This window comes from Acomys minous, assembly GCF_964271855.1.
Source record: "Acomys minous genome assembly, chromosome: 8".
NCBI lineage: Eukaryota > Metazoa > Chordata > Mammalia > Rodentia > Muridae > Acomys > Acomys minous.
The window spans coordinates 92,458,983-92,484,384 of NC_140489.1; the positions used below are offsets into that span (position 1 = coordinate 92,458,983).

Consider the following 25,402-nt stretch of genomic DNA (forward strand, 5'->3'; position numbering starts at 1 on the left):
GTAAACAGATTCTTCTGGACTTGTACCCTGAAGTGCTCTGAGTGGATCACAGGGAAGTTCTGTTTCCATTTTTGAAACCTCTGTAGCAACTTCCATATTGGCCGGCATGATTTATACTCCCACCAGCAAGATTAAGACATCTCCTACAGCCTTGCCAGTATTTGTTATTTCTTGGTGAGAGCCATTCTGGTTTGAAAGGAATACTAAACATAGTTTTGAGTTGCATTTATATGATAGCTTAAAATGTTGAACATTTTTTATGTACTCATTACCAATTTGTACTTCATTAGAAATGTGTGCCCGTTGCCTACTTATCAATTTGACTATTATTGCTTTAATTATTTAAGTGCTGGAGATCTGTATGTGTTGGGGTAGTCTTTCTGCACTATGTGACAGTGGTCTCTTTGCAATACTTACGTATTTCAGATAGCAATTCTTTGTCAGACAACTGACTAATCAGCAAGGATTTCTCCATCTGATGGGCATTCTTGTCAGAATGCTGAACCTTCCTTGGGCTCTGCAGAACTTTTCAAGTTGGATACTGTCCTGTCTGACTATTCTTCCTCTCATCTCCTGAGCAACTGGAGTCCTAGTCAGAACCTTGCTTCCTATGCCTAGAACCCTAGGGTTTTCTCTAGGAACCTCAAGGTTTCAGGTCTTGCATTAAGGGCCCTGAATTGCGTAGAGAGATAGGGATCTGGTTTCATTCTTGTGTGTGTAGATATTCAGTTTTCCCACACCCTCTTGTCAAAGAGGTTCATTTTCCCAGCTATACCATTGTGGTACCATAATTAAGAGTCAGGTGGCCTTAGGGGCATGACATCCTTTCTACATTTTCTGCCCTCGTCCATTGGGTAGTATACTATGTGTCAGTTTGGGGAGCACTAACATGCTATTTCTGTTATCACATTTATGTAATATATGCATATGTCAGGCACTGCAATGCCTCTTGAACTGTTCATTAGCTCTAGACTGGTTTGGGTATTTGAGGTCTTTTATGTTCCTATGTGAATTTCAGCATGGTTTTTCCTAGTCCTCTCAAGAATGTCAGTGGATGAATCTGTACAATGCTTTTAATAGCATGGACATTTAAAAAATATCCTGTGTATCCAGGAACTGGCAAGTCCTTCCATTTCTACTGTTTTCTATTCCCTTCACTAACTCTTTATAGTTTTCACTGGTGAGATCTTCATGTTTTCACTTGTGATTGTTTGTTTTTAGTAGTACTATGAATGACACTGTCTTCCTGAGTTCTTTTAGTTGAATTGATTATCCTTGTATAGATAAGCCAATGAGGGGATAGAGAAATGGCTCAGCAGTTAAGTTGCTTTTCTGGAGTACCTCGGTTCAATTTCTAGCACCCATATAGCAGCTCACAACTGTGTGTCACTCCACAATCTGACAACATCACACAGACATACATATAAAACATTTTTTTAAACAAAGAGTGCTTACAAGACCTTTGAATCTTTTGGTAGAATTTTTAGAAACTTTTAACTATAGAATCATATCTGAAAGCAAGGAGCATTTGATTTTTATTGAGTTCTCCTGCCTTATGAATTTGGCTAAGATATAGAGTGCCATGTTAACAGTGGCATTAGAGGGCAACATTGTCTCACACTTATTTTTTGGAAGAGTGCTTTCTTCTTATCCCATTCAGTATTATGTTGACTACGAGTCCACCATATTGAAATTGTCTTTATATCACTGTACTATCTCACTATTTTGTAGATGTTTCATATCCTCCACCATTGTAGAGAAAAAGAATGCACTGATATCTTTCCTCATTCGAGTCCCAGTATTTATAACTCTATGTAAGCCAAAAAAAAAATTGCCTACTAAGTATGTGCTAAGTGAACATATTCGTAGATGGGCGAGTGAATGAGTGAATGAATGAGTGACAATTTCGTGAGTCTTTGAAATGCTCTGATGTTGCCCCCACATGTCTTAAACCTTTGTTTTCTGATATAGTACAAAGAACTGCAGTACAACAAAGCAGAGAAGGCAGCAAGGAAAACACAGATGATGGACACCAGCAGAGCAGCCACAGCTGTTCTACTGTTAGTCTGATGTGTGCTCCAGGACAGAAGCCGGAGTCTGTGACCGTGGCCCCGAGCTTACACTAGCTGTCCTCAACTACTAGCTCACAGAAGTAAGAGGAGAAGTCATTTTCTTCTTTCACCTCTCTGAACTTTAATGCTAATATATAAACAAGACGCTACCCAAATGAATCTCAGTTTCCTTAATAAGCAATGCATGGAAGAACATTATATTCTATGAAGTAAATTGTTCATTACTTACCTGATGGGAGAACCGGATTTCTTAAGATATATTGAAAATCACAGATTTCATTGTGACAACAACTAGGGAGCAGCACTGATGAGTTGGCTTAAATCATAAAACTGATTCTTATAAAGACGCCTTGCTTACTTGAGGGGGTCGCAGGTACGCTAAGGACCTCTTCCACCACTGCCCATCACTGACAGCCTGCAGCACAGCCTTGGTAGTAGTCGTGGTATTAGACAAGACTTTCATGGTGGTTGCAGTGGTCCAGTGTAAAAGGTCAGTGGAGCTCCTGCCTGTAGCACTCACATCATCCTGCATTGAGAAGAGAAAAGGTACATGTAAAATGGTCATTGGTGAGACAGAACACACAGAGAGTCTGCTGGCAATAATCAGACTCATTAAACACCAAGGTAAACAAACTTAAAATCCATTTTTGTCAGTAACTAAAAAGAAGTGAAGTAAATGATAATAGCTCATCCTTCCCCACTGAGCTGCTTACAAGAGAAAACAGCAGAGCTGCAGAAGTGATGTGTTCTTTATTTTTATTAATAAACACACATGTTAAGCAGTACTTAAATTAAGAAGTAAATTATCTAATTGATGAGTGTTCTATGACACTGACAAAAATAGAAGACTCAAATAATCTACCTATCAATGTAACAGTTATTGCTTTTCATCCAAACAAGTAGGTGATAGAATTATTTACAAGATGCAACTTCCTGCCATTCTTGAAGCATTCAGCAAAAAATGTTACCTATCTCTTTTAAAAACATGAACAATTCCACAAAGAAAAATCACATGCACTAACCATCTTTTAAACAAAAATGACAAAGACTGAATCTGTTCTTATTCAATAATTACTGCATAAAAGTAAACTTTTAGGTTAATGTCTATATACAGGTTTTTCTTAAACATTCAAGTTAAATGAAAGAAAGAAAATTTATCCCTATTCTTCTGAAACCAATAATTATCTTGGCCTTCTTGCTACTAATGGAGGATGGCCTAGTTTGATCACTTAATATCATCAATATCAACTATGTGCCATATCATTCATGGAAGTAATAAGAATAATAGATTGTATAACCACTCAGCAGTTCTCAGGACATCCCTGCATACAGAGCACCTGGCTTCTACTTGACAGCTGCTGCAGGAGCAGGTCTAAGATGGCCCAACCCTGTTCTTGCCCTTGAACCTGTGAGACTATTAGATGGGAATTAGATGTTGCAGGTGATTAAGGACACTGCCATGGAAGCAGAAAGATTAAACCAAAATAGCCTACTTGACCAGCACAATGACTTGAGCCCTCAAAACAGAAAACCTGCCATGGCTAGGGTCAAAAAGTTTGTAAAGCACAAGCCAGGGGAAGGAGGTAAAAGATTTGTAACATAAAGATAATAAACCTACAGTTGTTGTCCTTCAAAACAAAGAATGAGAGCCGCAATTGAATTGTAGAATATTCTAGAAACTGAAAAACAACAGCCAGGTGATATGTGTAAAGGAATGTGGACCTCAGACCACAAGCACAAGGAATGAAATTCACCCAACAACATAAAAAAGAATAATAGATTCTCTGCCATAGCCAGCCAAAGTCCCATCTTATGAGAACCATAAAATAATTAACTGTTTCTAAAAGCTGTGGCTTTGTAGTGATGGCAAAGAAATAGTAAATGTGCATTTTACTATTTCTAAAGAGAAACTAAAAAGAAGCCTTGAAGCTACAGTAACAAAGGCTCAGAAATTCCCTAATCCCAGTGCCTGAGGCTGCTTTAAAAAAATCCTCTACATGTTTTACTACAGTTTTGACATTAGAAAATATATATCCATGAAATCACTGCAACATTACAGATTAAAGGTTAATTATGAAAACAGAAAATAGATGCTATGTTAGTAAAGAACAAGCCACACTACACTGCTTGTGTACTATAAAGATAATCTCTCTCTCTCTCTCTCTCTCTCTCTCTCTCTCTCTCTCTCACACACACACACACCACACACACACACACACACACACACACACAAAACCCTGAGGTTTAGGTAGCAATAAAAATAGTGTTTCTCTAGGCTTCAGTCTGGGTAGATACCATGGCTTTGCTAGCTTAACTGTATTCAGACCTCCTACAAAACGTCCTGGTGTTGTGAGTTTAAAAGCTGAAGAATACACTTCTTAGAACCACTTGTAAATTGTTGTTGCATAAATGATTCACTTTCTTCACATTTTACACACAAACTACATGAATTCTGGGAGAGAAAACTACTGTAGAGGCTGATGTTTTGCCATTTCTATAATTCTTCTACTGGCAAGAAATATACACCCACATGGGTAACATAAATTGTACGTGAACATTTATGAAACTATACCAATGATCCTGTAGCCACAGTAAGAGAGAGGGCTAAAGGGAAACCATGAACTTCCAACCTGCCAGCTGCTATCTTGGTGGAGTTGGCAAAGCATGAAAATGCATCAGAAAGTAGCTCCCTAGACAGGAAGTTCTGAGACACTGCCCTGAAACAAGAGTTCACTATTAGCAACACCCACAACTTTAGACCTTTAAAATACTTTCTAGCCCATTACAAAAATAATCTCCACTTAGAATGACTAGAACATATTCTGGGATATATGAATGGGCTTGACTCATTAAAAAAAATGTTAACAACCTGAAAACAGAATAGCCAGGAGATAAGAAATGTCTTCATTTAGCTGTGGAGACTAGAGCTAAAACAAAGAGCTAAAATTAGCCTAAAATGCTATTCGCAAGTCTGCAGAGCATCAAGATTGTTAGAGCACCAGTGGGAAACTGAATAGAAGCATCCAAAGCTGCCTCTGACCTCCATCACCACAGCCACAGCTCTACATGACTCTTTAGCAATTGCAGAAGTGCTATAAAGGAAACTGCATGCTGAGTTTGTTTGAAGACTTTTTTAAAATTATGTGCCTGTCTGCGTAGGAATATGTATACAAAGTGTAGGTACCCAAGAAGGCCAGAGGAGGGCGCCGGACTCCTCAGAGCTGGGCCTGCAAGAGGTCGTGAGGTGCCTGATAGAATACTGAGAACTGGACTCTGGTCCTCCACAAGAGCAGCAATTCTTTTCACTGCTGGGTAAGCTGTCTAGCACCTCATGTTGGTTTTACATATGTAAGGGAGGAAAATAATGAACTTAACTTCACTGTGTTGGAGTAGAATTAAGTGGAATGCATAGACATCACCAGCAACCTAGAGCATCCATCACGTTATTAAACCTCTTGTGTGCAGGGGAGACAGCAGGCCTGCAAGCCAACCCTTCGGAGACGATAACGAAACAAAAACTGCCCAACTGTAGCAGTAGAAAGGGTGGATGGTTTTAATCCCTGCTCTGTGCCAGGACTTTACAAAGTACTTCACATATATACACTGTGCAAATGCTAAAAGGGAGCAAACACACAAGTACTTGTTTTACTGGAGGCATTACTGAGGCACAGCTGTAATAGCAGCACTTGGGAGGTAGAAGCAGGACAGTTCAAAAGTAGTCTAGGCTACATAGTATGTTCATAGCCAGCCTGGGCAATACAGTAAGACACTGTCTTTTAAACAGCTATTAGACTTTTCAGAAGACATTCAAGATGTATGCTTATAAATAATAAATATACAGTAGGTCAAACTTTAACACTGGCATAGCCCTGGACCAAGAAACATACCAGAATTCCAGAGGATTTTCCAAGCAGAATTCCACACAACACTGTCAGGACGAGCACTGCTCTGAATTGCATGGTTACATGGCCCATTTTTACACTATTGAACATAGTCATGTTCTGCTTCTCAAGTCAATATACAACCATTTATCTGTATAGTACTAGGGAGTGGTGTAGGGCTGTGGCCATGCTAGTCAAGTGCTGCTCCACCACTGAGCTCCATCCCAGGTTTTTATTTATTTTGGGGTAGTCTCTACATTGTCCAGGCTGATCTTGAACCTGCACAGGCAGGCTATGAAGTTGCAAACTTCTTGTCTCTGTATAAGTAGCTGGGATACTAGGTCTGTATCACTAGGTCCAGGTATTTAGCCTCTTCCTGTAGAGGAACATTTAGGTCATCTCTGGAGTAGATCTAATGCCTCTGATGATGTAATTCTGGGCTATACACACCTGATAGCAGAATCACTAAAGCATAGAGTAGAGTATGCATAGGTCAAGATTTTGCACACAGAGCCAAGCATGTCCTGTAGTGGCTATACCAATCAATAAGATAGTCAGACATTACCAGAGTTCTACTTGCTCGACTATTAACTATACATCATGGCATTTCAATTTAAGCAGTGCTTGTAAGTACACATTAATTTTTGGTCATATATATACTGTATAGTGGGAAATATTTGCTGTAGATTGTGACTTATTCAATTGGTTGTCCATCTTTCTTACTTAGGCAGAAGATACAGATGTTTTGTGTTAATAGGCCTTATTGAATAAGAAAGCAATATTTCTAGTACTTTGTGAATTACCATTCTATTTTCTTACTAGTGTTCTATGATAAAAGTTCATTTGTACTAATATATGTTTATTTTTATATTACATAAAAAGATATTTTATATTATCTAACTGATAAGTCTTTGCCTACCCTAAGGTCACAAAGATGTTCTTCTCAGTATATCTTCTTTTTTTAACTTTTTATTGATTCTTTGTGAAATTTCAAATCATGTCCCCCCAATCCTATTCATCTCCCCAGGCCTCTATATCTGCTCTGTTCCTTCACAGCCTCCCCACAAAAGAAAATAAAAATAAAGAATTTTTTTTTAAGCTGCAGTGTGTCAACAGTGATACCAAATTATACCTTTTTGTTTACACGTCTTTACTTACAAATGTTTATTACAACGAGTCTCTGATGTGATTCAAGGCCCCTGGCTCCTCCTACACTATCAATACCGGATTCTCACTAGGCCTCCTGTCTGATACCCCTTTGCTGCCTGTGTCATGGAACCTGCACCTTTGGATCATCAGGACACTCCAAATGCTCCGGCAAATCAGAGTAGATACCGTGGTGGGACAACTCAAACCCTTGGATCTCGACCTGGGTGGTAATTAAGTTTGCCATCCCACCAGCCCTCCCATACCTATATCACAAGAGTGAGCTATGCAGTCCTGTCCTAGCTAGCTCACCCAAAACCAGTCAGCAAGGGGCAGGGCCAGCTCTCATGCCCTCAGGTCAGCTCACCCATGCCTTTGCTGCCAGGGCAAGCTCTACTCTGCTGCCTAGGCGAGGTGCAGGACCACTCTCCCAAGTGCTATAGCCAGGGAGGGGAGGGGCAGGGCTAGCTCTCCCATTCTTATGACCTCAGGGCCAGCTCTCCAGCAGTATTCAGATATTAGATAGATAGATAGATAGATAGATAGATAGATAGACAGACAGACAGACAGACAGACAGACAGTCTTCAAAAACCTCAGAGGTCTACAGAATATGGCATTTAAAGACATTTTAATAATGCATGTCTTTTTTACAGTGAGACACCACTGTTCCTGACAACACCTCATTCTACTTCAAAGAAGATGACAGGTATCAGAGAACCTCCTTATGCAGTTTATTTCAAATGTGGCAAAACTAGCCTTGAGGGAGGAAGGGCATCTTTCCCTTGCGCCCACCCTCTCAAGGCAGTCCAGTGGCAGTGCCAGCTCTCCTGTCCTCAACTCATCTTAACATGTAAGGTTTTCTTGCCTTATGTGGCAATAATAAGATTACTATCCCCCTATCCAATCATAGAATTACATGCTTAATTAATATACCATTTCTAAAATAGATGTTCATCTACTGCTAGGGAAGCTGTTCAAGAACAAGGACCCTTGTCACTCATGATTACTGAGTGTGTGAGAATCTCCGTAATCTGCAGCTATAGATAAATGTCTAGATTTACTGTACCATTTAAATATTTGGAATACATTTTCAAGATGTATGTAGGATAAACATTACTCAAATCGAATTTAACATCACATTTTAAGTTCCTGCTCATCTTGACAATCTTCTTAATTGAGAGGGTGTATCAAGTGATTTGAATGTCATCAACTAATCCAAGTATAGAACTAAAACTATAAACATGCTAAGAAATACAGTATGACTTCACATCATGGTAAATTTTAAAAAACTGAAAGATATCAAAATATGAAAGTCATAAAACCACTATTCTGTTTCATAAAATGAACCTAAATTTTATATCTGTTTCTATGAATAGATGGGTTAATTTAAGAGATATTGAATATAAGAGACTGTTTCCAAAGATAAATAAAATCCATAGGTTCATAAATATATGGGATAAAGGATTCCCTATAAATTAATTCAAAATGAGAATGTAAGGCTGATAAAATGACAAAGGTAACTGTTACCAAGCTTGATGCCAGGGATCAATCCTCAGGACCAACATAGTAAAAAGAGAGAAATGGAGCCCCACAAGTTGCCCTCTATAGCACAAATATGTGCACTCACAAAATTAATGTAGTTGAAGTTAAAATCCCAGTTAGACCACAAAATTAGTATTTAAGCATCATAGACTAGGGAAAGGAAGAGAAGATGGGAAAAATTTACCAACTTGGGTAGTCTACCACAACCAAAGTCATTAATGAGAAAACCAGTTTTCTTTCAGTTTAACATTCTAGGAAAATAAAAGAGGGGTTGAAAAATTTATTTCTGAAACAACACTTTTAATACTCATAGTGGCACACCACTAATTAATTTAGACTATATAATAACAGAAATAAATAGGCCCCAAAACGAGACCAAAAATTGCCAGCACAAAACTTAACATGAAATCTCATAAATATTAAGCATGCTACATAGTCCAAAGGTTACTAAGCAGTAAGGTCATCTTCCAAATATTACAACAAAAAAATACCATTACCAAAAGAATTCACAAGAACAGGCTAATTTTACACATCAAGAGTGTCTCCAGGAACAACTCCCTTTCGTCTACTGTTATAATGATTTAAGGAGCATATTCTCTAGTGTTAGTTAAGAAAGATGAATTTCAAAGAAACTATTTCACCTCAAATATGCTGAGTGTACAGTACATGCAGGCTACTTAAGGAATATAAACAACTCAGGCAGGGCTCAACCAATAACCCTTCTCCAAATTATACTTAAGTAATACAAAACATTTTTTATTTTTTACTTATTTATTTCTGTATGTATTTATTTTGCAAATAACACTTTCCTTCAAGCTCCAACCAGAGCACTTTTCATCCCAATTTGGAGTATTAAGACTGCAACCTTATCTCCAAACAAAACAGTAAAAGAAAATTTGAACTGCAAAGTAATACTAACAATGTGTGCCCATGTATATTATAGCTTCAGTAACAAAAAACAAGCAAACAAACAAAAACGCCCTCATGAACAAACAGAGCTACACAGAACCTCCACACACATTCATGAGAGGTGTGGGAGGACAGGTTATGTATGGGGTAGCAGTCACAAACAAGCGTATCCCAGGATGTAGAAGATTGGGGGCAGTGAATCACAAGCTCTGAGACATCTAAGGATACACAGAGACCCCTGTTTTAAAAAAACAACATGGAGCAACACATACAGCTTAAACTATTTGTATCTGGGAAATAAGAATCATGAGATATGCAGACAAAAAGAATCAGAGAAGAAGCACTTTAAGCCAACTGGATACATATTGTCAGTTAAATAACTTTAAAAGAATAGAATACATAAGATACAAGATGCAACCATGTACTACTTAATAAAAGTTAATAAATGCTATTTTATAAATCTGTTCTATGACATATGGATACTTCTACACATCTGTATTTATATTTAAGTGCTTTCTAACTATCATCTAAGAAGTAGAAACTCTTATTAAAAAAAAGAGTAAGAACAAAATTTCACAACACTGAGTCATTCACAGACTTCTTAGATATTCCAAAGGAGTAATGAACAAAAGAAAATACTAGAAACAGGCCTTAAGCAGCATTAAAAACATCCATACTTCAAAAGAAACAACTAAAAAATAATCATGTCTCACACTGTCAGAAAAACACTTACAAATTAGAACTCTAAGATAAATCTAGAAAAAATACTAGTATCTAGAATCCAGAATATTAACCGAAAGTTTATTTCTAGCTTAGTCACAAGACAAGCAACCAAGAAGGAAAATAAAATGGGCTAAGTAAGTGAATAGCCCTTTCAACATGGCAATTAGCATATGAAAATGTGCTTGTAGCTATTAATTACACAGGATACAATTATGTTCCTAGTACATCAAATGCATAATAAGGTACCACACATATAAAATAAAATTCAGTGTAGAAACAGGAATGTTAACATATTTCTAGTGTGAATATAAAAATGTTGGTGTAATTTGGATATTAATTGGCACATCAAAGGATAAACTATTAAAGTTTTGGTCATTGCACAGGGCCGAGAGGCTCCAGAGCAGGAACTGCCAGAATGCCTCTTTCCTGAGGACTAGCTTTCATAGTAAGTTCCATGTAAGCTTCCAAAAAAGGGAAGCAACTAACAGTCCTACCTAGCTGTGACATCATTCAACCACAACAATCAGCATGGCACAACAGCCCTAGGGGGACAGTAGTGGCACACATACCTTAGTAGTAACCAACAGCTCTCTACTTGAACTAAGGCCCATTAACAAGGGAAAATCCATGCCTGGTACTGGAAATCTAGACAACTACTCAGTTAGTGAAGTCATGGGTCTTGAAGAAGAACCTACAATCATCACTTTACTAAACCAGCATACTCCCTAAATACATTCTACTACATATTTGTTCTTACATTGGCAGATAAGTGTAATCTTAATCTCTCATCAAAGAAATTCTCTTTGCAACAGACAGAAACCAATACTTAAAACTACAGCCAAGGAATGCATATACAAAACACTCAACACCTAAGGCTCAAGGAACACTGAAGCTGATGGGGCAGAAAAATTGTAAGATACAGAGAATTAAACAATTTGCTCTGAGATTATGTCTCCTAGCCATGTCAGGAGGTACACCCCAATACTCTCACTAACATGACTGCCTACAAATGAGCTGAATAAGGACAATAGCAACAGACATGCTAAGCTGTTTAGCATGGAAGACCACAAGGCCTCAACCCTACACAGACAACTGCAGTGAAGTCAGGAATGCTGAGAGCGGAAGAAATACTTTTTCCCAGGAAAGAGCACATCAATGGATTATCCAATGCCAAATGGTCATCCCTTAAACCACACATACAAGTAACATTATACAGACTGCTCAGGTTGTGTTTAGGAATATGTATAAACATGCTTAAATATATATGCATATAACAACAATTAATTAATGAAAAAAGGCCACGGATTTGAAAGGGCACAAGGAGGTATATGAGAGAAAGTGAAGGGGGAAATGATGTCATTATATTAGAATTTCAAAAAATAAAAGTAATTTTTTAAAGATTTGATCTTGAGAGATTCTGAGGCACAACTAGACCACAGGGCTTTGCTTTCCTCAATGGATTGATTCAATGACATACTCATAATTTGATGGTACAATTGGAGTTGTGGGAACATACAGAGATTAGATCCACTAAGAAAGCTGGGCATGGTGGCGCACTCCTTTAGTCCCAGCACTCACGGAGGCAAACATAGGCAGATCTCTGTGAGTTTGAGGCCAGTCTGGTCTACAAAATGAGTCAGGACAGCCAAGGCTACACACAGAAACCCTGCCTCAAAAAAACCAAAACAACAAAAAATTTAAAAAGAGATCTACTAAGAGGAAGCAGATCACAAAGGGCACATTGTTTGTGGCTAAAGCTTGTTCTAGGCCTCTTCCTTGGTCCCCTCGCTTCTCTGTGCCACATGTGAGCCACTTTCCTCCACAACAAACCCCTACTGTGTGTTCTGCCTCCCATGCAACAAAAAAATGTGCCCTGAAGCTTGAGACTTCTAGAAACACATGTCAACATTTTTCTCTCTTTTCAGTTGTCTTTATTCAGATATTTCATCCCAATAGTGACAGACTAAGACAAATGTGCAGCCACACTGGAAAACAGTAGACAGCATATTCAAATATCAAGAACCTAACACAGAGCAATTCTGTGCATAGATTCCAGGGCATCTATGTGAAAGGGACAAAAACTTCCATACAAATACTTTTCATTTTTTGGTTTTTTGTTTTATTTTGTTTTGTTTTTTGAGACAGGGTTTCTCTGTGATGTCTTGGCTGTTCTGGATACTAATTTTCACAGAAGCTTTACTCATAGTAACTAAGTAGTGGAAACATTCCAAGGCGCATCTCTCAACCCACAAAAAAAAAAATACTTACTATGTTATTGACACTAACTGCCATTATGCTTGCTTTTGTTCAAGTATTTCTAAACAATCCTACTATAAATTGAAAGTAGCAATGTGCTAAGCACATGTTTGTACTATAAACACTAAATAGTTCAACCATATAAATTATAGCCTCTTAAAATGTTCATTAACAATTTTCCCATAGTGAAACATTTGTTAAAATGAGAACCCTGTATACAACCCATTTCTATCTCTAATTAGATTTATCTGGGGAAAACACCACCAGCTAAGTGAGGCTAGCTAAGCAAAATGTTAATATACTCTAATGGTATAAGACTGTTCAATCTAAAAGAGCCTAATAACCAACATCAATAAGAACTAGAAATCTGTAGTCTTGCAATTATCCACAGAGTTTGCATTTTGTTCCATTATAAACAATTTTTGCACAAAGGAACAAGTGCAGCATCTTCACATGTACAGTATCCCTACTACTCTTAGGGCATCACTGTATAACAATATCCTTATTTTTCCTGAATATATGATAAAAATAATTTTCACAATAAAGTAATGGAAATATTAAGTATGAGGCAGGTTATATATGAAATCACCCTTCATTTCTGAGTTATAATTTAATGTGGTTATTACCTCTACTGTTAATGTGCAATGCATGGCAGCTTATAGCTAAATACTACATTATATTCTGATAATAGCAGCTATAATATTCTGAAATGCACTTCATTCATCAAAGCTATATGAGGGTTTGGATTAGCACTTCATGAGATCTAGATCTATTACAAGTGGCTGAAAGAGGAAAAAGGAAGACAGAAAAGCTTTTAAGGAAAAAATAATCACTTTGGAAGGATGCCTTTCCTTGCTAAGTGGACACAGAGGCCTGCTGTGGCTGTCGTCACTGCTGACTACAGTCTAATGGAACAGTGTGTGCACACTTGTGGCAACACAGCATGGCTTAATCCAAAGAAGACACCTCAGGGCTAGGCTGACACTTTCTAATTCATTGTAATACGTGAAAATAGGAAACCCAAAAGCCACAAAAGGCTTTGCATGGGCTGTTTCAAAGAAGGATGGGTATTCAGAAAAAGTCCATGGAGCTGAGCTCAGCAGAAAGATGGTCTGATTCTATACTAAATAGAAAAGCAATGCTCTTGACATACTAGACAAACTGTAACAAGAACAGAGTCACCAGCACAGGCCATGCAGAGAAACTATGTTGGAAGTCCCTTAGACTTTATGTTAGCCATGGGATAATCATTAAGCAGCAGATATTGCCAACTGAGCTCTAGCAATAGGCATTTGCTAAAGCATTCCATGAAGAAGGCATAAAGATAAATGGCAGTATCTTCATTTACCACACATAATAGTACATCTACTATAAAGTGACAGAAAAAAATGTGAGAATATTTAGGGAACACAGGGGAGATCACTCTGAGAGGACTCAAGGGAAGTATTAGAAAGGAAATGTCTTAAGAGAACGGGCTCAGTTTCAGGGAACAAACACAGTAGGAAGGGCAGAGAAGAAAGCGCCTGCTCCCCAGGTGTGACAGAGCCTACTCACCTGCCATGGCTCACCACTAGACTTGGAAGAGGACTTCCCTACACACTAGGTTGAGTGACTACAGACTCCTATTTGAGCTGATTAGACTCTGGAAAAAACCACAGAGCTTCTAGGGATAGCAAGCCACACGACTACTAATCTGTACAAGGGTGAATTACTAGGACTCGCAGGACCACGATGATCTCGGAGAGAAGGCAACAAGACAGAAGGACCGAGAGAGCTGTGGGAAACTGGTCATATGCTACTTCTTCATCTGCATAGGTGCTTCAGGTGCTTTCTTTGTTAATTTGTGAGCAAAGCACTTTTGAGTTCTTTTCCATGTGAATGTTATATTTCACACAAAACAAAACTGAGAAGTAGTTCACACACCCACACCCACATCCTCCCCCTCACCCACATGTTCAAACACACAACTGCCCATTTTGGCACTGGGTGAGTGATCCCATGTCATTCCACCCACAGTATCTTTCAAGCTCATTCCTTGGCATACCTCTTGTAGACCTTTACCAATTAAGGGTGAGACACTAATATTTTCTCCTTCAGGATGGATCTGGAAATTCACTCTTTGATAAAGAATCTGAAACAAGAAAAGTTGTATTTTTTAAATTTTTCTTTTTTTCGTGTCGTTGGCCTCACATTTAGGAAGTATTAGGTTCTCCTTTTAAGAAAAATAATATTCATTGATAAGGAACAGTTTTGGGCAATAAGCATACATCAGGAATTCTGAATAGTTTCACAAGAAAGTGACAGACTCAGGAATGGGAATTGTCTGTGAAAAGGCTGCCACAGAAGGCAATGGATGCCCATCGTATAAAATATAAGGTTCACAGTAGCCTCCCTCTGTCAGCTTTGCTTGTCATCGAGGAGGTTCTCCATCTAAATCAACATGGTTTTAGGGAATTTAGTATCTCTCCAAGGCCAATTCTTCCTCAGAGGTTCTCGAGGACACCAGTTACTTCCTTTAACTAATGTGGTTTCAGATTTAGTTCACATGATCATTTCTCAACTATTTTATTCTTGACAATACTATATTTCCCTGATATATTCAATTATTTCCTAATATACTTGTAGTTTATTAGGCCTCTTATACCTTTTCTTCCTCACTATAATAAAGCCAGTACTTTAATATCCTCAGGTTTTCCAATTCTTCTGTATGTTCTCCTAGAACATCCACATGCTACAAAAACAAAAACTGACCCTATGTCTCAGATACATGACCCCAACACAATGAACCTCACACATTTCAGGCTCTACTGTATTTGTGCTCACTTACCTCTGTCTGAAGAGAGCTGCTAGCTGCCAGAAGAAGTTCAATGCTGCTGGGAGGGCAGTGTGTCAAAGCGAAAGCCATGAGCTCCTGACGGGTTGCCAGATCCTGGTAACCTTCTGATTGTCCCAACTGGCTACAAACCGCCCAACTGTCTGGATAGCCTAAAATTGTAACAGAGGAGGGGGAGGGGGAGAGAGAGGTGATTTTTAGGAAGTAAGAGAAATACGAGCAAAGGTGAGGGTATGCTGGCATCCTAACAAGGCCCTGTGGTACCAAAGCAGAACTGCGGTCATTAACAGCACAGTGTGCATAAGGCATGAGAATCCAAGCTAGAAAAGAAAGACCTAACCAACTCAGTATGTACACAATTCAAGGGAACACCACACAAATGTTTTTGACGGAATCAGAATCAACAAAAATGAATGCAAATTATTCCCTTAACTCTGATATCCAGAAAAGGGTGGGTTCTGAATTCAGAACATTAGGAGTTAAGCACTGCCCAACCATTCAGCACACCTATGAATTGGAAAAGCTCCAATGCCACATCCTTCATTACAACTACAAAGAAAAAATAATAACTCCTTTTCTCTGGAGTTGTTGAGAGGACAAAATAATATTTGTACCTGAAAGTGAAGCAAAAACTGCAAAGTGCTAGGTAAAGAGAATTAAGGGGGACAGAAACACCCACTTCATAGAAGACTGACATCTAAGGACAAGGCCAAAAATAGAACTACCCATAGTCCCAGCAGATATTTTTCTACAACAATGTCACACTATGAAATCTTCAAATATACATGTATTCTCATGTGAAGATTCCAGGCTGACTGTACATTTTGCTCTAAGAATAAAGGTACGTAAATGGGACCATGTCTCTAAATATGTACCCTAAAAACTAATTCAGAAAAATACTCCTATAGAAATAAAATTAATATGAAGAGCATTAAAAATAATTTGGATACAACATTTGTACAGAGAACAATGGTGCTGAATGGAAGAGAATGCAAGTCTTCTTGAAAGTACCTTTCTAATGATGAGGTTAGGGAGTACTGTACTGACTTCCAGAGTGTAAAACTCTTTGTAAATTTCTTACTAAATAAAAACCATGTCCTTCACCAGAACTTTAGCAAGGTTCCTGTTAGCTGTGTAATAAGCTGGGCCTCAGTCTGGTCTTCACAGCCCAGGTTTGCAAAATTCTTGAGGGCTGAGACGGATCTGCATCTGCAATAATAAATCAAATGTTTCACCTGACACCTTCTGCCCCTTGCCCTGGACCCTCCTTCAAGAAAGACCTTCCTAAAACAACCCAGCAGGAACTCCTATTCCCTGAACCGCACTTCTGTTAGTTTGGTTGGCTCACAAAATGTAATGCCCGTCAGCTTGTGATGCGTGAGGAGTTGGGTGTAATGGGATCACACTGTAATCCTAAACATCCTGCCTTATACCTACTGGTTACCAACAGGCACTTTTATTTTTTCATTAATGGTAGAAATACAGAAAACACACAAAAAAAGTGTACATGTGAGGCTGCACACAGAGCTTAGTAGTAATAGTTTATTAGATGCATAAAGCCCTAGGATCCAATCCCCAGTAAGAAACAAGTGACCCTAGTGAGCAGTGCAAGAGCTACCACAGTGCAGCAGTGGCACTAACAGCTCTCCGTTGAAGAAAATAAGATTTTCCCAGGCAGGGCCCGTGATAGGATGGCACTGTATTTTCTTACACTGAGAAATGTAGATGCAAAATTATTCCACCTATGAACTCTGCTTATTCTTTCAAGACAAGAACTTTAAGTTCAACATACAAATATCTGGGCCAAACCCATTCGCTATTTTTCAAAACTTTTCTCCCTGTATTAAAATATAGAAATATGGACTATCCAATCTCAAATTGCAGTTATTCTTCCAAATGTTATTTTCTATAATATATGCTACAGCATTGAAGTGTTCCATGTACTGTTGTTCTTAAAATTGTGAGCATGTTTTAGACAGCAAACGTAAAGTAACCAAAATCAGAGATAAGCAATTGCACCTGAGCCCACTCAAATATTGATGTTAGTACATAAGCACATAGCATATGTGCTTGTTCCTAACAAATATATCATAATCAAACAAGCCTGGTTTGCTAATCAGGTTGACTGGCTTCAGAAGAGCCCTTACCACCGTGTCCCATGTTGAGAGCAAAGCTCTAAGGTGTCTACTCACCTGCGGCCATCAGCTCTTGACAATACACACTGGCTGCTTTGTAGTCATGGACATGGAGTGCTTGTTCCACTAACAGGATCAGAACCTGCCCACGTCTTTCTTCTGGGTCTTCACCTATACACATATAATTAATAATATCTAAATGTCTAATAACATAATAAAATACTGAAAAACCATATTCAAGAACACATCAAAAACATCATCCACCATGATCAAATAGGCTTCATCCCAGAGGTACAGGGATGGTTCAACATATGAAAATCCAACAATATAATCCACCATATAAACAAACCGAAAGAAAAAACACCACATGATTATCTCATTAGAAGCTGAAAAAGCTTTTGACAAAATCCAGCACCCCTTCATGATAAAAGTATTGGAGAGATCAGGAATGCAAGGCACATAACTCAGGATAATAAAGGCAATATACAACAATACTATAGCCAACATCAAGTTAAATTGAAAAAAAAAACCACATAGAACAATTCCACTAAAATCAGGGACAAGTGTTGTAGAAAGGTTATTATATTTACTACTAATGCATATAATTATTACAGAGATCTTTATTTAACCGACTATTATATAAGACCTGGTAGGTTTTTATTAACTTTACACCAATGAGGCTAAGCAGATATAATCCCCCTAAGCTACCTTGCTATCTCCCAGCCACAAATCCCGTCATTTGCTCCAACCATTCCTATTTGGGTTATTTCTCACCCAAAATTCCCATAAATACTTGCTCATATTCCATCTCAGCTGCTTCTCTCCATGACACCAATCAGCAGAGCAAACTCTTCCCTGCCACATGTTTCTTCTTCACACTAAACCATGGTGATCCCCACTTTCTCCTCCGCCCTGCACCTCTCTCTCCTGTGATCCTTTTCCTTCTAAACCCTTGAACCTTAGCTCTGCCTACCTTGCTTCTACCCAGCCCAGGTGTAGGCATTTTTATTGGCTATTTTATAATAATTAGTATTTTATAGAAATTAGTAATTACTACAGTAATCACTCTGTAGTATTAGAACCATGTGGTGTTGGCATAAAAACAGACAGATTGATCAATGGAATCAAACCAAAGACCGAGAAATCAAACACTTAAAGGAAATTTGAAGTTTTCAGTCACCAGGAAAATGCAAATCCAAACAACTCTGAGATTCCATCTTACACTTGTCAGAATGGCTAAGATGAAAAACTCAAGAGACAACACATGCCGATGAAGATGTACAGCAAGGGGAACACTCCTCCATTGCTGGTGGGAGCACAAACTTGTACAACCACTGTGGAAATCAATCTAGCAGTTTCTCGTAAAATTGTGACTAGTTCTACCTCAAGACCCTGCTATACCACTCCTAGGTATATACCAAAAGACATTCCACCATACCACAAGGACATTTGCTCAACTATGTTCATAGCAGCTTTATTCATAATGGCCAGAAAGTAGAAACAACCTACACGTCCCTGAACTGAAGAATTGATTTTTTTAAAGTAGTAGATGTACACAATGGAATAGTATTCAGCTATTAAAAACAACAAAATCTTAAAACTTGCGGGCAAATGGATGGAACTAGAAAAGACCATCGTGACTGAGGTAAACCAGACCACAATAACACACATGGTATGTTTTCACTAATAAGCAGATATCAGCCATGAAGTACAGGATAACCATGCTACATTCCAAGACCCAAAGAAGTAAAGTAATAAGGAAGGCCCAAAGGGGTACATTGAATCTCAGGGAGTAGGAGAAATACAATAGACATCAGAAGTGGATGGAGGCTGGGAACTGGGTGAGGGTGGAGCAGGGAGGGGGCAGAAGGGACCTAGTTGGGGGAGGGTGGGAGGAGAGAACTGGTGTCTGTGGAGTGGGGCCATCTCTGGGACAAGCTAGAAACCTAGGACAATAGAAACTCCCAGGAATCTATGAGGATGACCTTAGCTAAGACTCCCAGCTATGTGGTGGATGGAACCTGAAATGTTCATCTCCAGTAACCAAAAAAGATTTCCTTCAACCGACAATTTGTCCCGCCTACAAAATGTGCAGTGGTAAAAGATGAAGCAGAAATAAAGAGAATGATCAATTAGTGACTAGCCCAGCGTGAGGCCCAGGCCTGGAGAGCAAGCTCACCCCTGACACAATTAATGATACTCTGCTATAGACAAGAACCTGAGAGGCTTTACACAGCAACTGATGGAAACAGATGCAGACACTCACAGCCAAACATCACGCAGAGCTTGCGGAATCCTATGGAAGAGGCAGGGGAAGGATTGAAGGAGCCAGAGGGGTAAAGGGTCCCACAAGAAAACCTACAGAATCAACTAACCTGGGCCCACAGGGGCTCACAGAGACTGAACCACCAACCAGAGTATGCACGGGATGGACCTAAGCTCTCTGCACATATGTAACAGCTGTGCAGCTGGGCCTTCCTGTGGGACTCCTAGCAGCAGGAGCGGGGACTGTCTCTGACTCTGCTACCTGCATTTGGATCTCTTTCCATTAACTGGACTGCCTTTTCTAGTCACAGCAGAAGAAAATGTGCCTAGTCCTACAACTTGATTTGCCAAGGTGGGTTGATGTCCCTGGGAGGCCTCCCTGTTTCTGAGGAGAAAGGGAGGACTGGAGAATGGGGGTGGGGTGGGGGGACAAGGAGGAGAAGAGAGAGGGACAGCTGCCAGCTGCAATGGAGATGTAAAGTAAATAAATTATTAGAGAGAGAGAGAGAGAGAGAGAGAGAGAGAGAGAGAGAAAGAAAGAATGAGAATCTTGTCTCAGAACCAAGCCCTGGTCTGCACCAAACCATCAAACAAGTCTTGCTCACACTGTGAGCCTCACCCCTGTGCTTGTACTCCACACTTCAGTTCCAGCAAAGACCTCGACAGCTAGTTCAGGCAGAATGCGCTGCTATGGGTATGTTTTATTGCCTCATCTCAACTGTCAGATCTCCCCTGGCAATATCTGACCATTCTGGACTCTTAAGCAAGAATTCCATATCCTGTTAGGTTCACCAAGTGTGAAATCTCTTTTACCCTTGATGGGTATGCTTGGTAATTTTACACCATACACAAATACACATACAATGCACACACACACACACACACACACACACACACACACACACGAGCACACTTGTATTTGAAGTTCAGCCTGTCAATGAGAAACTATTTGTACAAGAGAACTCCAGCACCTTGACATCCTATGTAAGCAAACAGAAATCCAGCTAATAGAAGCAGTAAAACACCACAGAGCTAAATGTAGCTGACCTATCCAGTTACATTATCAAGGTAATTGTGACTATTGGGATACTCAAAATTCAGAAAAGGCAAAACAAAGTTTGTATATCCATTACTATAATTTCTACCTCAGAAATGTGTGTGGCCTTCACGGTGTTGTGTTTTCATAAATACATATGAACAAATGCTCAAAACGGCATGTTAAAAATCCCTTTCCTTCAATTTCAGTATTTCGGCAAAACAGTAAAACTAAATTGATGTTACAACATACTATTTGAAGATGTTTAATGCACAGGGACCCTGCATACAGCAGGCTTTTGTGATGCAACACATCCCTATCAGAGTTTATGGAGTTCAATTTCCTATTGACCTATGTATGGATTCTGTAGAATCCAGGCAGGTCTGACAAGGCCTGGGAGCTGTTATGAATACAGAGAGGGGCTGGACAGATGGCTCAGAGGTTAAGCACACTGACTGCTCTTCCAAAGGTTCTGAGTTCAGTTCCCAGTAACCACATGATGATTCACAACCATCTATAATGGGATCTGATGCCCTCTTCTGGCCTGCGGGTGTATAAGCAGGTAAGAGCACTGTATACATAATAATAAGTAAATCTTAAAAAAAGAGAGAGGAAAGAAAGAAAGAAAGAAAGAAAGAAAGAAAGAAAGAAAGAAAGATGAAAGAAAGAAAGCAGAGAGCCAACCTGGGTGCCAGAAAACTGACTTCTCATCACCGTAAGTGCACGGGACACTCTTATAGGACTTTATTCAAGAAGATATGATCATGAGGACCACCATATTCACTATGAACTTGGCTGCCTTAATTACTATTTGTGTTCAATGTGCACTTCTTTTGGATCATGCACCTAACAACAAAGACTTAGACTTTAAATAAGAATTAAATAAGACCCCGTTTTCAGTATTAAACAGAACAGTTCTAGGAGTGTCCAAGTACTCAGTGATTAAAGGGATTACAAGGATTTTGTTTTGAAGTCATCTTTATAAAAATGTATGACACAGCCGGGCGTGGTGGCACACGCCTTTAATCCCAGCACTCGGGAGGAAGAGGCAGTCGGATCACTGTGAGTTCAAGGCCAGCCTGGTCTACAAAGCGAGTCCAGGACAGCCAAGGCTAACATGGAGAGACCCTGTCTCGAAAAAAAAAAAATGTATGACACATTTCTTGTTTTTAGAAATATAAATATGTGAGGGCAAAGTGCTTTAGAACATGAAAACTTAAGCTGAGACAATCAGAGACCACAAGGACTCAGGGAGAAGCTTTTGGTAACAACACTGACTCTTTCCTGGGCCTGCAACTGACCAGTAAGAGCCTAAAAGCTGGATAAACATTGGCTTCCTTTTTACATCCATCTACTTCACATGAAGTCATTTTGTCTTTCAGTCACCTAGGGTTCCAGGAACAATAGGTTTAGTGGATAGGCATATATCACCAAGCAGCAGTGACTGTGGTACTGAGACAAGGCCCACCTGAATCAATCACAATGTAATGACCAACCAGGCCAGCACTGGGCAAGATCAATCACATGCTTTGTGCAACTCCTCCCCGTTCCCTGTCTAACCCAGCAGCTCTGGATGTGTCCCTGGAAGACAGCACTACCATCACCAGTCCTCCTTGGAGCATCAGGTGATTAAAATTCCTGTCTGTTTTTTCAGCATTACTCTCTTTTGTTTTGGGGACAGGTGGCCAGACCTAATATGTACGTATCCCCAGAGTTGAGCCTCTTGCTAGGGCTATTACTAACCAAGGCCAGTAATCAGAACTGCCAGTTAACCTCTAACTAGCTTATTTCCATTTCAGCCAATATGTTTTTATCTATTTTTACCTGTTTTCTTTAATACCTTACAAAAATCTTCCTTTTTTATTTTTCAGGACCCTCAATCAATCCAGATTTGATTCTTTCTAATTCATATCATCTGCTGAGATAAACTCCATTTAGCTTTTAACAACTCCATTAACCTTCCTACAGCCATAACCCCAACCCTAAAGTAACAGTTTGGCATAGTCTCCTTCAATATTTAACAAATAATAAGACCTTTTTAAAAATAGCATGTGCATATCTCAGTAATGCAGACATAGGTATATCAGGAAAGGCTATACATTTGTTCTATTATCTTAATGAAAATTTTTCTATGGTTTTAAAAACCTTATGCTCAGGTTCAACTGCATACACACTATAACTGTAATGATAACCAGGAAGGTAGTATGGCCCAAGCCAGGGTCATTATGAAAACTTAGATTATATATTCCACTAAAAAAAAAAGTGCTATGCTATATACAAGTACCAATGGCACTGTTATAATGCAGCTTCAACACTGTCCAAAAAAAGCCAGCTAAGCTACATGACATTTTTATCTCAGTTTTCCTGAAAAGGTAGTGGTGTGAAAGAAAGTATAGGTCAGCAAGCAGTAATCAATATTTCATTTTAAATACACAATATATTAAGATAAACTTATCTTGGTACTGGATGGTCCCGGCTTGATTTTTACAGTTAGAAAAGGAAAAACAATCTTTCCTCATCCTTTAATAACTTGTTTGAGAGAAAGCCCTGTAAAAAGACAGTTTAACTAAAAAAAAAAATAAGTGGAAGTTTATCAGTATGTACGGGGAGCGCCACCAAGTGAGCAAACCACGAAGCAGCATCGTGCAAACACCGCAGTCCACTGATACAAAGACCTGCCACACTCCCCGTAGAAGCCTCGCCCTGGAAACACTTTGTTGAACTGCCATGCAATCCTTTACTTCTTGCTTCTGAGACTGACTAGTGACTAATCAGTGACTAAACTAGTGACTACACACATGAATACACATACCACATTTAATATAAAACCCATTTCCTACCTAATACTCTTGAAATATTTACATTTTTGGATGATATACACAAAAGCAAACTACCCAGGTGTTGTGTTTTTTCTGTTGTGTCTTGGCTAGGTTCCAAGCACTACTCTCATTGTTGAGGACAGTGCGCAAGCCCCTAACATCCAAGTGCAAAGGCTAATCCCAGAATATCTTGAGAGGCTGATGGAGTCATAGAGAAGGACTCACACATGTGAGGGGCTGGGGGTGAAGGGCTGGAAGGCTCCTGTGCACAGCAGTCTTAGGCCATGTGTGGAAGCAGACCTGCTCCTAATCGTCTCACCTGCCATGTTAATTTCAGACTCAACTAATGCACATCATGGTAGCAGCAGCCAACTGAGTGCAGACAGCAGATGTCTCTCGGAGTGCACCTGTTTTGCTTCCTTGGTAGACACATGAGTAAGACAACAAGGGATCTTGCCTATTCCTTCTCTCTTTACACAAAATTTTTTAAACAGAGTCTCACAATGTAGCCCAAACTGGCCTCCAAGTCATAATCCTCCTGTCTCAGCCTCCTCAAGAACTAGGATTACATACACTGCCAATACCATTATGTATTATTTTCTCTTATCTAATCTAAAATAAATAAATCTCATATCAGGTGATTTCTGTGAAACAGTCATGTACTTGTGAAAGTGTTATGAATGAGAAGAAATACACCCAGGCCACTGAGTATCATCACACAGCATCAAAAAGAGAGCAAACACAAGATAAAAAGAGAGGGTATATCAACTAAAGTACCTGGCTAAAAATCCAAATATGTAACTGCTCTAATCCTATGACTTTGCTTTCAAAATGAGATTCACCTCACTGCCTATAAGGCACATGGTAACAAGGATCAGAGATAAATACTAATGAATAAAATTGAAATAACTTGTTAATAAATTTCATTTGAAGAGTCAAATAGCAATCATGAAATTCAGAGTTACTTAGCTGAAACTTAAAATTCAAAACTCAGTAAATCAAGAGCAAGCCTTCAAAGACTGATGCCTAGAAAATGTGGTTAAGCAAGTAAATTCTTTAAAAGAATAGCTTAGGGGAATGGTAATGGGGAGCAATACAAGAAAACAATCCATGGCTGGGTGTGCAGCTCTTATGTCTCATTCAGCTCTTAGGAGGCTGAGGAAAGAAGATCTTGATGAGAGGATAGCCTGGGCTACTTAACAAGACTGTTTACTCGGAGGGTTTATCTGAAGAACATCAGTGGTACCGCAACAGAGAGCTCAGAGTACTCACGCACAATGTAAAATATGTCTGCAAATAGCTATATGCTTCCTGCCAACTTAGGGACCAAGTGCCCTCTACCGCAACAATGAATTGGCCTCTGTTACTTTAATGGCTCTCTCCTACCCAGAGTTTCTTTTTGGAAGTTTCGAGTTACTTATGGTCAAATAAAATTCAAAACTATTCAGTGAAAAATTCCAGAAATAAGGAACTGATGAGTTTTAGATTGCTCACAGTTTTCATCAGCATGATGAAACTTAGCCCTGCTAAATGATGACCGTATCCAGGGCATGAGTCATTCCTTTATCAAAGGTTTTGTCATTACACCTCAAACTGCAAAAGCTATGGCAATTGGGACATGAGCTTGGTTAAGATGCAAATGACATTAGATACCTGCTAGCTACTTGTATGTAAATGCAAATGGCTCACAATATAAATATGTTGAACAAATTTTATATATAGCCCTATGATTCAATTATACTGCTCCAAGTTGTAACATCATAAATAGATAGCATATTAAAGTG

General features: G+C 39.1%; 1 protein-coding gene across 2 annotated transcripts in view; it reads right to left on the reverse strand.

Moving 5' to 3' along the window:
- Positions 1-25,402, reverse strand: part of NBAS (NBAS subunit of NRZ tethering complex) — a 302,855-nt gene that overhangs the window by 139,644 nt on the left and 137,809 nt on the right. For both annotated transcript variants that reach the window (XM_084791395.1, XM_084791394.1), the window contains exons 33-36: positions 17,556-17,669; positions 15,358-15,515; positions 14,575-14,661; positions 2,431-2,598 (exon numbers count right to left, since the gene is read on the reverse strand). In XM_084791395.1, the coding sequence (XP_084647521.1) occupies positions 2,431-2,598; positions 14,575-14,661; positions 15,358-15,515; positions 17,556-17,669 (527 nt within the window). The remainder of the gene's footprint in view (positions 1-2,430; positions 2,599-14,574; positions 14,662-15,357; positions 15,516-17,555; positions 17,670-25,402) is intronic.